Here is a 13,693-nt window from a genome sequence, read left to right on the forward strand (position 1 = left end):
CCAAGTAACGGTGACCCCCGTAGGGTTTTCAAGGCAAGAGACAAACTGAGGTGGTTTCCATTGCCTGCCTCTGCGTAGCAACCCTGGACTTATTCGGTGGTTTCCCATCCAAGAACTAACCGGGGCTGACCCTGCTTAGCTACTGAGAGCTGACAGGGCTAACTTGGGCCATCTAGGTTGAGGCAAGTGACATGCCAAGGAGGTTTGCCCTTGTCTGCCTCCGTGTAGCCGCTCTGGACTTCCTTGATAGTCTCCCATCCAAGTACTAACCTGGGCTGGCCCTGCTTAGCTTCTGAGAGCTGACAAGACTGGGCTAGCTTGGGCCATCTAGGTTGAGGCAAGTGATGAGCAGAGGTGGTTTGCCATCACCTAACTCTGCGTAGCAACCCTGGACTTCCTTGGTGATTTCCCATCTGAGCACTAACCTGTGCTGATCCTGCTTAGCTTCTGAGAGCTGACTGGGCTAGCTTGGGTCATCTAAGTTGGGGCAAACGACAAGCAGAGGTGGTTTCCTGTTGCCTGCCTCTGCACAGCGACTCAGGACTTCTTTGGTGGTCTCCCATCCCAGTACTAACCTGGGCTGGCCCTGCTTAGCTTCTGAGAGCTGACAAGACTGGGCTAGCCTGGGCCATCTAGGCTGAGGCAAGCGACAAGCAGAGGTGGTTTCCCGTCGCCTGCCTCTGCATAGTGACCTAGGACTTCCTTGGTGGTCTCCCATCCCAGTACTAGCTGTCAGAACTTAAGAACTTCAAACGGATCCCATACTTGGTTTCAAAGCTAGGATTTTATTAGAGAGAACTAAGTACTGGAAGAGACGAGATAACAGTGATGGCAAGGGCCACCACTAGCACAGTTTTATACACTAAAGCAAACACATCACAAAGCCACAATTCACCCCATTGCAAGCACATCTGTCTTCCCACCATCCACTATCAGTAAGGAGGTTGCCTCCTCGTTCTGAAGGCCACACTGCTTGGCTTCAAAGGGCACTAGTGTGAGAATGTGCAGAGACACACCATAATTCAATCTACAGCCCTAAATATTTTGGATACCAGTAGGGCAAGGTTAATTGCTACATAGGCACTCGGGGTTGTTAAGAGGTTACAACATGGAGTCAGTTTGGTTCAGTTACAATCTGAGCATGAGCAATACTGAAAGTACAAAGCAAATACTGGTTACATTACAGTTAAGCCTCAGCAGTAGTTACAAGTTCTGACACTAGCCTGGACTGACCCTGCTTAGCTTCTGAGAGCTGACAGGGCGAACTTGGGCCATCTAGGTTGAGGCAAGCAACAAGCAGAGGTGGTTCCCCATCGCCTGCCTCTGCGTAGCGACCCTGGACTTCCTTGGTGGTCTCCCATCCCAGTACTAGCCTGGACTGACCCTGCTTAGCTTCTGAGAGCTGACAAGACTGGGCTAGCCTGGGCCATCTAGGTCGAGGCAAGCGACAAGCAGAGGTGGTTTCCTGTTGCCTGCCTCTGCACAGCGACCCTGGACTTCCTTGGTGGTCTCCCATCCCAGTACTAGCCTGGACTGACCCTGCTTAGCTTCTGAGAGCTGACAAGACTGGGCTAGCCTGGGCCATCTAGGTCGAGGCAAGCGACAAGCAGAGGTGGTTTCCTGTTGCCTGCCTCTGCACAGCGACCCTGGACTTCCTTGGTGGTATCCCATCCAAGTACTAACCTGGGCTGGCCCTACTTAGCTTCTGAGAGCTGACAAGACTGGGCTAGCTTGGGCCATCTAGGTTGAGGGAAGTGATGAGCAGAAGTGGTTTGCCATCACCTACCTCTGCGTAGCAACCCTGGACTTCCTTGGTGGTTTCCCATCCAAGTACTAACCTGGGCTGGCCCTGCTTAGCTTCCGAGATCCGATGAGACCGGGCTAGCCTGGGCCGTCCAGTTCACAGTGGTGCAAGTAAATAACCCTACAAGTCTGTAACCTGTCCAGCCGTGGATGAGGGCCAAGAGAATGAGAGAGAGGGCTGAAAGCCAAGTCCAGAAGATAACCTAGGATGACAGGAAGTCAGTAAAAGCTCCAGCAGATCTGCGAGTCAAGATCACCCTGCCAGATCTCCAGGCCATAAATCTAGACCGCCACCACAAGACCCCCAAAACCAGAAACGATGGGTCCACATCCTTGGCAAGACGGTGGAGAGAAGGAAGAATGTGGCTCTTTGACACATATCGTGTGACTCTTGAAGTCCCCATTGCCCCACTGGCTTGCAGCCTGGAGAATGCATTTGAAATTAAAATTGCTTTCTTTATACCTCCCTCCCTTCTTCCAGTCTATTTGCTTTCATAGAATCATAGAGTCGGAAGGGACCTCCAGGGTCATCTAGTCCAACCCCCTGCACAATGCAGGAAACTCAGAAATGCCTCCTCCCAAATTCACAGGATCTCAATCGCTGTCAGATGGCCATCTAGCCTCTGTTGAAAAACCTCCAAGGAAGGAGAGCCCACCGCCTCCCGAGGAAGCCTGTTCCATTGCCACAGAAAACAATTCCATACCATCCTCTAGATGACAGCCCTTCAAGTCCTTGAAGATGGTGATCCTATCACCTCTCAGCTGCCTCCTCTTCGGGCTAAACATGACCAGCTCCTTCAACCTTTCCTCACAGGACTTGGTCTCCAGACCCTCACCATCCTTCTTTCCTTGCAGCTCTCAGACATCTGATAGTTAACCTATGTGGCTCTGACGTTAGGCAAGTTTGGCCACCCCTGGGCTATAAAATTCTGAGACACCTGAATTGGGGCATTCCCAAAAATGTATGTTTTCTTTTCCTCTCCTGATCAGCCAGTATTACTTTAAGCACAGCCAGCCATTTTAGGTGTGCGGGTATATCCTTTACGAAATCCAGGGGCCACCTAGAGGGTCAGGCCGGGACAGATTTCTCCTAACCGACCATTGAGGATGTGTGCATGTTATTTTTGTAATTTATATAACCCGCCACTTTATTAAAAAAAACTCTAGCTCTGTGGTCTCTTTCTCTCTCTCTCAGCAACATGAAACGCGACTTCAAAGAGCCCTGGGCTAAAATTGGTGAGGTTTCGGGAAGAAGAAATCCCAATCGATCCCCGTTCCTCTGATCCCAACACTCTTCAAATTTATTTTGGACAGCAATTCTTTCTCCATTTGTGAAGGAGAAGATATTGGATTTCTATCCCGCCCTCCACTCTGAAGAGTCTCAGAGCGGTTCACAATCTCCTTTACCTTTCTCGCCACAACAGACACCCTGTGAGGTGGGTGGGCTGAGAGAGCTCTCCCAGAAGCTGTCCTTTCAAGGACAGTTCTGCGAGAGCTACGGCTGACCCAAGGCCATTCCAGCAGCTGCAAGTAGAGGAGTGGGGAATCAAACCCGGTTCTCCCAGATAAAAGTCCATGCACTTAACCACTACACCAAACTGCCTCTTGTCTTTGGGAGAGAGATACAGCGGGACATGTGGGGTTCTGTGAGTTGGCAATGTACGCTTGGGGTGGGGGGAGATGTGTCATGGTTGTGGACACCCTATGGGGTGGTGTTTTGTGTCTAGGGGCCACATGAATCCTGGGGTTGGAGTGGGTGCCTATTGAGGCCTGCGCTTTGCAAATAATGTTAGGCGCTCTTTCCTTGGGTGTCCCAGCACCGTGGCTCGCAGAACGACCTTCGTAAAACCGGGGGTCGCTCAGAGAGAGGCCTGCCTCTTTTGGGGTGTCATTTGGGGTCACTTTGGCACAGGTGTCTCGGTGAGGTTCGGGGATCCCCTGCCCCCTTCTCCCCTACCTTGGGGAAGGTGAATTCTGCAGTAAAAGGGGAGGGGCTTGCTGGTGGGCTGGCGCGGGGGGGGGAGTCACTGCTGATTGGCTGTGGCGCCCTCCCTGGCTCAGACAGCAGAGCCGGGAGCCTGCTGGGCTCCGTCCTTCCGCGCCTGGCAGCCGTGGGCATAGTATCCCTGGCTGGGGCGCAGGCGGCTCCTCCTCTCCCCTGTCTGTCTTGTTCTCTCTCTCTCTCTCTTTCTCTCTTTCCCCCATCCATCCACCCACCCACCCATCGTCCATCTACCTGTTTGTCTGCCAGCCAGCTAGAGGCCCCAAGAGATTCTGGATCATCCAGGCTGAGACGGGAAAGCCACCAAGATGGGGGTAGGTACCAACACCGGCTCTGTGTGTGTATTTGTGCATGCATGGCGCTGTCAACATCCCCCCCCCCAACCCTCTCCGCTTGGGTACCCCTGTCAATTCCAGATTGCCGCTTTGCGTGCGCTTGACATCCATGCGTCCTTGTGCCGCATATGCGCCTCCAGCGATGCCGCCATGTCTGCCCCCTCCTCGCTATGCGTGCCCAGGGGAGAGCATCTGTCGGCACATCGATGTGCTCTTTGGGGTGGACGTTGCTGGGTGTCCGCACATCTCTCTTTCTCGCTCTCTCTGCCCCATGGAGTCATTTCGCCTGGCTGCTCATCCCAGAGACAGACCTATCCCTCCCCCCCTCAAGACAGCTGAGATCTGCACCGAGACACGTGTCAGCGTTTCCCATGCGCCACGTGTGAATCCTCCCTCCACCTGCGTGTCCGGGGACAAGTGCATCGGCATCTGCCGTCTGCCTGTGGGCGTGTGACACGGATCTATAGATGCCTGGGCATAGAGTGCCACTGGTGCCCGTATGTTGGCACCCTACCCCACCCATCCAGTAACCTTCCATTCCCCTCTGCCTGTCCCTTTTTCCAGGCAATGTAACCTCTTCTCCTGAGCTGGGTTTTTTTTTTTTTTGCTTCCTTGACCTGCCTAATTTTGCTCCTGAGTCCCCCTCCTCTCCCCCCTCCACCAGACCCGGCTTGCAACACCCCCCCCCTTTTTTTCTCCATGCTCAGGAAATATTTTTAGCTGGGCACAGATAAAGCCTTATCGCGCCATGCAGTGTTCTGGGAACCACAGCCGTGGTTAGGTGTGCATATAAAAGCAGCGGGCTGTGTTTTTTTATGGTGGGAGATGCGGAATTGAGGACCACCCCCCCCCCCCGCTTTAAGGTTGTTTTGAGGGGGGCGTTCTTGAGAATTGGGGTGCCTAGAAGAGATGCGCGGGGGGGGGGGAGAGGTGTCTTTGCAAATCGCACATGCTTTGAAGGATGGGGAGGGGAGTACAATGATTGCAAAGGCTGTGAATGAGCAGGACAGGGGGAGAGAAATCTCTCAAGGACCAAAAAAGAAAATAAAAAATGTCAGCTAGGAACCGATGGAGAAGCCGGGGAAAGGGAAGGAAGATGAGTCATAGGCGAGAAGTGAGAACACAGAAGGCAGGAGAGAGAGAGAGAGAGAAAGATGGTGCGTTCACACTGCACTAGGTAATATGTTTGACATCCAGATTTTTTTTTTTTTTTTGCTATTCGTCTACAGTAAAAATCTGGATGTAAAACACGTTATTTCGTGTAGTGTGAATGCAGCAGAGGAGAGAGAGAGAGAGAAGCCAGGTCTCCAGAAAGGATCTGGTGCTGAGAAAAGAGGGGGGGGGGGGCGCTGTGATGGCCCCTCATTGATATTCCAGGGCTGTCTTCTCCTCTGGGGGGGGGATGGGGGGGGGCTGCGGCAGTCGAAAGCGGAAGCCCAACCAAGCCTGGGACACCCACGGTTTGGGGAGGGTGGGGGGAACAGTGGAAAACGGATTCCTCTCCAAGGTCATCTTCTTTCTCCCCCAAACTGGAGAAGGTGCTACAAAACTGGGGGGGGGGGGGGGTTTGCAGAGAGATGGGGGGGGTGAGCAAGGTGTGTGCATGGAGGGGGGTGGGGTTTAACAGCCGCCCCGCTGCATTTCTGGCGTCCCCGGTTTCCTAAACTCTGCCCCTGGAAGGCATCTATTTTTTGGGGGGGGGGAGGGGGGGGTGAAACGTCTGGTTTGAGAAATCCTTTCGAGATGATCTCCCTCCTAGAAGAGGGAGGGGTTTTGAGAGGGTGGGATACGGATCCTGGAACGAAGCGTCGTTTTTCTGACTTTTTTTTGGGGGGGGGGAGTTGCAGAAATAAATCGGGGCGGGGGAGGGGTGAAAGAGGAGAACGAAGGCTTGCAAAAAAAGAAGAAAAAGAAAGAAAAAAGACCAGCCTGCTTGAAGGAGGTTGCGGGGGGGGGGGAGCATATGGCTCTGGAGAGAGTCGCTAATCCGCCTTTCTTTCTGCCGGGGGGGGGGGAGGAGACACACACATCAAAGCGAGGGCGCCGTTGCAGCAGCTGTAACCTTGCGAAGCACAGGAAGGGGAGAGAGAGAGAGACAGCCGGGCTGGGGAGGGAGAGGAGGCAGTACGCGAGGGTCTGTCCATCAAGACAGGAGCTGGGATTTTCCCAGGGGAGGGGGGAACCTGAAGCCTTCTCCCCCCCCCCGCAACAACCTCTGGGCACAGCACATCTTCCCCCAGAAGTGGAAGCAAGGGGAGGTGGCGAGGGAAAGGGGGCAGGGCTGGCCCTCCCACCTCCTTCCCTTTCCACTGGAGAGACCCCCCCCCCCCCCCGCCTTCCAGTTTGCAGATAAGGTTTCCTCCCTGCAGGATGTGTGTGTGTGGGGGGGTGTAGTTTTCAGGGCCTACCTGGATTTAAAATAAGCCTTCCCCTCCACCATCTGATTCCTTAGATTCCCCCCCCCTCCACACACACCCCAATAGCACGCCACCCATGTTTGGGGCAGTTTCTGGCCCTGCTTGTGGCGGCTGAATCCACCCTCACTGCTCTTGGGTCAAGAAGGGCAGGACATCTTTGCGCATGGGTCACCTCTGAGCTGGCTCCCCCTCTCCTCCCCCCATGTCTCCTCCCAGGGAGCCTCTAGGGGTGAGGAAGGCTAAGGGGGGGTCCCTCTTTGCCCTCCTTCCTCCTCCTCTTCTGTGGGCCTCTGCGGCTGGGGATCCTACTGCAGCGCTGGCGTGGCGCCAAGCATCGCCTGGCTTCCTTCTGTCGCAACACTGCAGAGTAGGTGGGTAGCAGCCGATCACAACACCGCTGGGGAGACCCAGCATGGCCCTAGAGGGGTTCAGTGCCCCGGAGGTGCCTGGAGCTAGAGGCGCTGTGCCATAGTTGCCCCACGGCGATGCGCCACCCGCCTCCGAGATGCGTCTCCCAGAGGCGCATCGTTAGGCTCTGTCCGCAGCGGGGAGCCAAGGGATTCCCCCTTTCTGGACCACTCCTCTTTTTCCACATAGGCCGGGAGAAAAAGCGATTTCTCGTCCCACACTGCAGCACACATCCAGGGCATAGTTTGTCGAGTTTGTCCCTCTCCAGCCAGTGAGCTGTGCGCATTTTATTTGGTTGCATTCTCCCACCACCACCAGGCCCCGGATTGCAGCTGTCTGTGAGGGAGAAGCAGGGGGGGGGGGCGGGGAAGGAAAATAGTTTGCAGTTCCCCACCACCACCAAGGTGAAATTTGGTGCAGGTGAGGAATAAGCACATAACTCATGTCAACAGCAGTGTGGGAGTGTGTGTCGGCTTATAGAGGCAGGGATAGGAAGAATAGGACGCCATATACTTGAGGAAAAGGAAGGCATATGAGTGCATTCGGAAGCCTTGGTGGTTCAGGGAATGTACAGGAGAGGTGGTCGTATGTACGGCATCTGTGTGCGCGTGGTGGTGCATTTGTGTGGGGATGAGTGTATAGCACTGCGACGGACTGTGGGGTGTGTGTGCGGTTCCATATGCAAAGTCAGGGCTTTTAAAGTTCTTTTCTCCCCTGTGTACGTCTGTCTTTGGTGTGGATAGCTGCACATGGGATGAACAGGATGTAAATATGTGGACACCTGTTGACATGTCCCTGTATGTTTGTGTGCCTTAGAATGTTCGTTCACTCTACTCAGGGCCGCATCCCTATCTTTTTGAGAGTCCTCAGTTCCGGCCAAACGTTTGTCCTATAATAAGGCCTTGCTTGCCATGGGGACAGTGAATAGGGGTGGTCACGGGGCGTTTCTCAATGTTCCCCTCCACAATGACCCAGAGGAAGATGGTTTCTGCTTTTGGATACATATCGGGGCGAGAGATACCCACCCGACAGGGCCTCTAGCCTTTTGACAAGGCAAAACCGGGAAGGACGTCTCAAGGTCATTGAAGGTCATGGGCATAGGCTTTGGGCCTTAAGAAGCAGGTTTATTTGTTGCTTTTATATGCCGTCTTTCCTTCCGTTCAAGTAAGGGGCATGGTTCAGTCTGGGTATCTTCTGAAATGGACTGACGTCAGGTGCCTTCAGATCACAAAAAATCGATTGATCCCCTTATCCTTTCCCACCCTGTCCCATTGAGGCCTGCCCGAGTTTTCTTTTAGGTTAGGGGTGTCAAACTCATTTGACGTAAATGAGACCTTGTTGGGCCAGGCCATGTTGGGCCGGGCCATTTGTGTACCGATTTAAGATTAGGTAGCAGAGAAATAAACACAAACACAATTAAATATTTTTTAAAACTTAAAACACATTTAAAACATTAGCACTCAGTGGTCTTAAAGGTGCTTTCTTCGTATCTTTCCCCTGGGATCCAGGGAACTGGGTAAAGGAAGCTCTGGCTCTTTCCTTTCTTCCCCAGGGAACAAGGAGGGGGAGGAGCCTCAGCCAATAGAAGGAAGAGAGGCTTTGCTCTGCTGAGTGATTGAGAGAGCCTGGCAAAGGAAGCTATCCTCCCCAAGGGGGGAGTCTCAGCCAATGGAGAAAATAGGGGGTTTGCTCTGCAGCTCCTGTGCAATTGAGCAAGCCTTGCAAAGCAAGCTGTGATGCAGAAGGAAGCAAGAGAGAGGGAGAAAGAAGCAGATGACAGCCAGTAGCTTGGGAGCCTGATAGAAGCCCTCCAAGGGCCTGATTCAGCCCCCAGGCTGCCTGTTCTAGGGAGCTAGAAAGACAAGGTGGTTTGCATATAGATAGTAGTTTTCAGCGACTTAAAGAGTGTATGAAGGAATCATTGGGTTTTTGGGGAGATGCACAGTGTCTGTTTTTCTTCTATGCATAGTCAAATAGGTTGTGCAGGTTTATGTATTGCTCCAAGAACCTGCAGCACCTGTTTGACTTTGAGACCCCAGCGGGACACAGTTGGGGAGGATAAATGTTCTGCTGCTGGGGGTGACAGTGTGTCTACCCTGCAAACTACATCTTGTTTGATGTAGTGGTTAAGTGCGTGGACTCTTATCTGGGAGAAGTGAGTTTGATTCCCCGCTCCTCCACATGCAGCTGCTGGAATGGCCTTGGATCAGCCATAGCTATCACAGGAGTTGTCCTTGAAAGGGCAGCTTCTGTGAGAGCTCTCTCAGCCCCACATACCTCACAGGGTGTCTGTTGTGTGTGGGGGGAAGGTAAGGGAGATTGTGAGCTGCTCTGAGACTCTGAGATTCAGAGTACAGGGCAAGATATAAATCCAATATCTTCTTCTTCTTCTTCCCTGACCACATGGAGGCCGATCTAGCACTGATCAAGGTCAAGGGAGAGAAAAACCCAGGGGGGACTTCCTCTCAGTTGGGTGTCTCTTTTTTAGTCTGGGGAATCACATATAATTTCAATTGCCATCTCAAGGATGGATTCAATAGTTCCAGGTAACATCCCTGAAGTGAGGGACAGGTCCTTTGCTTCGTATGCTCCAAAGGTGAAATGTACCAATAAGCAGTGCTCCCTCTAAGCTGAGTTAGCGTGAGCTAGCTCACAGATTTTTAGCCTCCAGCTCACACATTTTTGTCTCAGCTCAGGAAGGATGACCCCCAGAGTACACTAGTTTATGCAGCAGCTCACAACTTTTAATGCCAGTAGCTCACAAAGTAGAATTTTTGCTCACAAGACTCTTGGGTCTTAAAGGTGCTTTCTTTGTGTTTCTCTCATAGGATCCAGGGAACTGGGCAAAGAAAGCTGTTGCTCTTTCCTTCCTTCCCCAAGGGACAGGGTAGAGGAGCCTCAGCCAATAGAAGGAAGAGATGTTGTCTCTGCTGTGTGATTGAGAAAGCCTGGGAAAACAAGCTCTGCCCTCCTCCCCAAGGGAGGAGCCTCAGCCAATAGAGAAAATAGAGGTTTTGCTCTGTAGCTCCTGTGTGATTGAGCAAGCCTTGCAAAGCAAGCTGTGATGTAGAAGGAAGGAAGAAAGAGGGAGTAGGAAACAGATGACAGCCAATTGCTCGGCCTGATAGGAGCTCTCCAGGGGGCTGATTGGGCCCCCGGGCCACATGTTTGATACCCCTGGGTTAGGCTCATATGCTGGTCAGAAAACCATGCATGCCACAGGTCCCAAAACGTGGATTGTAGCCTCTAGAACCAGCCTAGTTCTGGAACCCGGAACATCTGCACATCCGCAGTGCAGAGTCTGCACTCCAGGAGCACAGGTGTGTTTGCGTGATTCTGCATAGGTAGAGACACCTGCGGGCAGAAGGGACTGAAAGGAGTTCATATTTAACTGGTCATCCATCGCTTGCCATTCCTTGGGCAGTGAAAACGCCGTTGACTTGGCCAGATGATCACTGTATCTAGCCTAGCATCATCTTGGGCAAAGGACTTACCCCCAGATGGAAAAGATGCCAAAGATCAAACCCGGCAGGCCGTCTTGCATCTGGAGTTTGCGCTTGACCTACAGTCTAGCTGGCTGCTGAGTAGATGGCCATTTTTCCTGGGTCTCCTTTTTTATCCCCAAAGATCTCACAGGGGTTCTTTTTCAGAGGGGAAAAAAACCTGGAACTTTCAACGTTGCGCCTCTTCGCCGGTGACTGAAGAGTAAGCCGCAAAGTGCCTGAGGAAATCAACTTTTTGTGAATTAATTGGTTCTTTAGGAATGACAACAAACGCAGTACTAGAACCGCAGTCTAGTAAACCAAGTCAGTAAGATGATGAAAAAGAAGATATTGGATTTATAACCCGCCCTATACTCTGAATTTCAGAGTCTCAGAGCGGTCACATTCTCCTTTACCTTCCCCCCCACAACAGACACCCTGTGAGGTGGGTGGGGCTGACAGAGCTCTGACAGAAGCTGCCCTTTCAAGGACAGCTCTGCCAGAGCTATGGCTGACGCAAGGCCATTCCAGCAGATGCATGTGGAAGAGTGGGGAATCAAACCCGGTTCTCCCAGATAAGAGTCTGCGCACTTAACCACTACACCAAACTGGCTCTCAGTGAGGGAGACTCAAAGAAAAACACGTATTTATTCAGTGTCTGCAGCCATACAAATTGCCATGAAGCGCCAAACCACAATTCCTTCTGCAGCCAAATATTTTGTTCCTTGCAACAGCCTGTGAGATGCCTCTGGGTACCCACAAGCAAGAACCAATGCATTTTCATATAGTTTCTTCCCAGCATCTGATATAATGCCTCTGAAAACGGAGGTTCCATTTAGTCACTGGGTAGGGTTTCCCAAGTCCAATTCAAGAAATATCTGGAGACTTTGGGGGTGGAGCCAGGAGACATTGGGGGTGGAGCCAGGAAAAGGGTGTGACAAGCATAACTGAACTCCAAGGGAGTTCTGGCCATCACATTTAAAGGGACAGCACACCTTTTAAAATGTCTTCCTTCCATAGAAAATAATGAAGGATAGGTGCATCTTATTTTGGGGCTCATAGAATTGGATCCCCTGGTCTAATCGTTTTGAAACTTGGGGGGTATTTTGGGGAGAAGCACTAGATACTGTACTGAAAATTTGGTGCCTCTACCTCAAAAAACAGCACCCCCAGAGCCCCCGAAACCTCCAGATTAATGTCCCATTATACCCTATGAGAATCGATCTCTACATAGGGAATAGTGAAGTGCTCAGCAGACGTTTCCCTCCCTCTCCCCCCACCCTGTTTCTGGTTACTCTGAAGCGAGGGATTGGCCTCTCTACTCATGAGTTGCTGCCAGCTTCTTCAAGGTAACACAGACACACCATCCCAAGAGGAAGTTTTTCAATCGGAGACTGAAGCCTCCGGAGGTGGAAAGTCACATGTTCCTCTGGGGGCGGGGCTTCCCCCTGCTGACTGGCTGACTGGGGGCGGGAAGGAGCCTGGGAAAGCAGAAGAACCCCCGCTGGGACCTGGGGATTGGCAAGCCTATCAACGGAGCCAAGAGAGGGAGAGGCCTCCTCTGCGAATAGCTTGTTGCTATCACCGCATCTTATGGTGTGGCATTTGGTCACAGATTTCAGCATTCAGGACTCAGGGCCTAGTCCAGGGATGGCCAAACTGTGGCTCAGGAGCCACACCTAGCTCTTTCACACATATTGTGTGGCTCTCAAAGCCCTCACTGCCCCACTGGCCAACTTGGAGAATGTTTTATTTTTATTTATTTTATTTTATTGCATTTATATCCCGCCCTCCCCTGTCAGACTCAGGGCAGCTAACAACGGTTAACCATTTGATAACAGATTTACATTATTAGATTATTAAAATATTAAAAGCAGTTTTAAATAAATGAATGGATCGAATAAATGAATGCATGAATGCATTTAAAGTTGCTTTTCCCCATATTTCCCTCCCTCCCCCATCTTCCTTCCTTGTCTTGTGGCTCTCAAACATTCAATGTTTATGTCTTGCGGCTCTCAAACATTTGATGTTCGTTCCATGTGGCTTTTATGTTAAGCAAGTTCAGCCACCCCTGGTCTAGTCCAGGGGTAGGGAACAGTGGCTCTCCAGATGTTTTTTGCCTACAACTCCCATCAGCCCTAGGCAGCATGGCCAATGCCTGGGGCTGATGGGAGTTGTAGGCAAAAAAAAAATCTGGAGAGCCACTGTTCCCTACCCCTGGAGTCAAACCTGAGGCTTCATTACCTGAAGGTACTTAATAGGCCTTACCAGAGCTTTTTTTCTGGAAAAAAGATGCTGGAACTCTCAAGAGGCAGCGGCGTCACTAGGGCGGGGCCAAGGGGGCCATCGGCCCTCCCCCAGAGCATTCTCATTGGCCCCAGTTTGCAGAAGGCCGGGCCGAGGAGCGAATGTCAAAGGTGCAAACGTAAAGCGTGCTCTTGTCTCTTAACAAACATCGTACCCCTATTTAGGTTTTAAGTAGCGTTATGCATTTGCATTCTTTTTTTTTTAAGAACAGTTTTCAATATATATCGTAACCCACCCGCAGTCTTCTGGATACGCTAGGGGGGGATTATTGAATCTAAATGCAATATCATATTTTCAGGGGGGGAAACCCTCCGGAGATGCCGCTAACAACTTTGCACGCTGCTTTCTCTTCCCCCCCCCCCACTCCCTCCTTGCTCCCGCTCCCTGCGAGGACTCGCACCGGCTCTGTGTTGGGGAGCGCCAGCTCCCGCAGGCTGCTGCTGCTGCTGCACGAACAGTGCACGGAGAGAAAGGAAGCGGATCAGCTCCACACCGGTCCCAAAGGCGAAAAGGAAACTGAGGAGGGTCGGAACCAGCAACAAGAAGGGCAGAGGGGGTGACGCAGCCCTCCAAAAGGGGTGACGCCCAATGGGGGGGGTGACTTGAATCAGTTACACCCCAGGGTGCAACCCACCCTAGTGACGCCTCTGTCAAGAGGGAAATGAAGGAGAAACGTACAGATGCCCCTCATGAACCTTAAAACGTTTTCTGGGAAATTTTGTGTCCATGAAGAGGTCCCGGAATTCCATGCCGCCATGTTCCCCCAGAAAAAAGCCAGCAGTTTCAGAGCCAGTCTGCGCTAGAACAGCTAGATTTGAAGAGCATACATTTGGCAGGGAAAGAAAATTGGCGTTCAGGGTAAAATGTCCTTCTAAATCTTATTAAAATAGAATTGGCAACTCAGGGTCGACAAGCATGGATTAGGCAGCTGAAGCCGGT

The 13,693-nt window shown here is 51.9% G+C and overlaps 1 protein-coding gene across 1 annotated transcript in view; it reads left to right on the forward strand.

Annotated features, from left to right (window-relative positions):
* The first annotated feature begins 4,030 nt into the window (after positions 1-4,030).
* Positions 4,031-13,693, forward strand: part of ATP1A3 (ATPase Na+/K+ transporting subunit alpha 3) — a 64,894-nt gene continuing 55,231 nt past the window's right edge. The window contains 1 exon segment of the mRNA XM_060257544.1: positions 4,031-4,119. Coding sequence (XP_060113527.1) covers positions 4,114-4,119 — 6 coding nt within the window. The 5' untranslated portion in view covers positions 4,031-4,113.

The sequence above is a fragment of the Heteronotia binoei genome, chromosome 17 (assembly GCF_032191835.1).
Source record: "Heteronotia binoei isolate CCM8104 ecotype False Entrance Well chromosome 17, APGP_CSIRO_Hbin_v1, whole genome shotgun sequence".
NCBI lineage: Eukaryota > Metazoa > Chordata > Lepidosauria > Squamata > Gekkonidae > Heteronotia > Heteronotia binoei.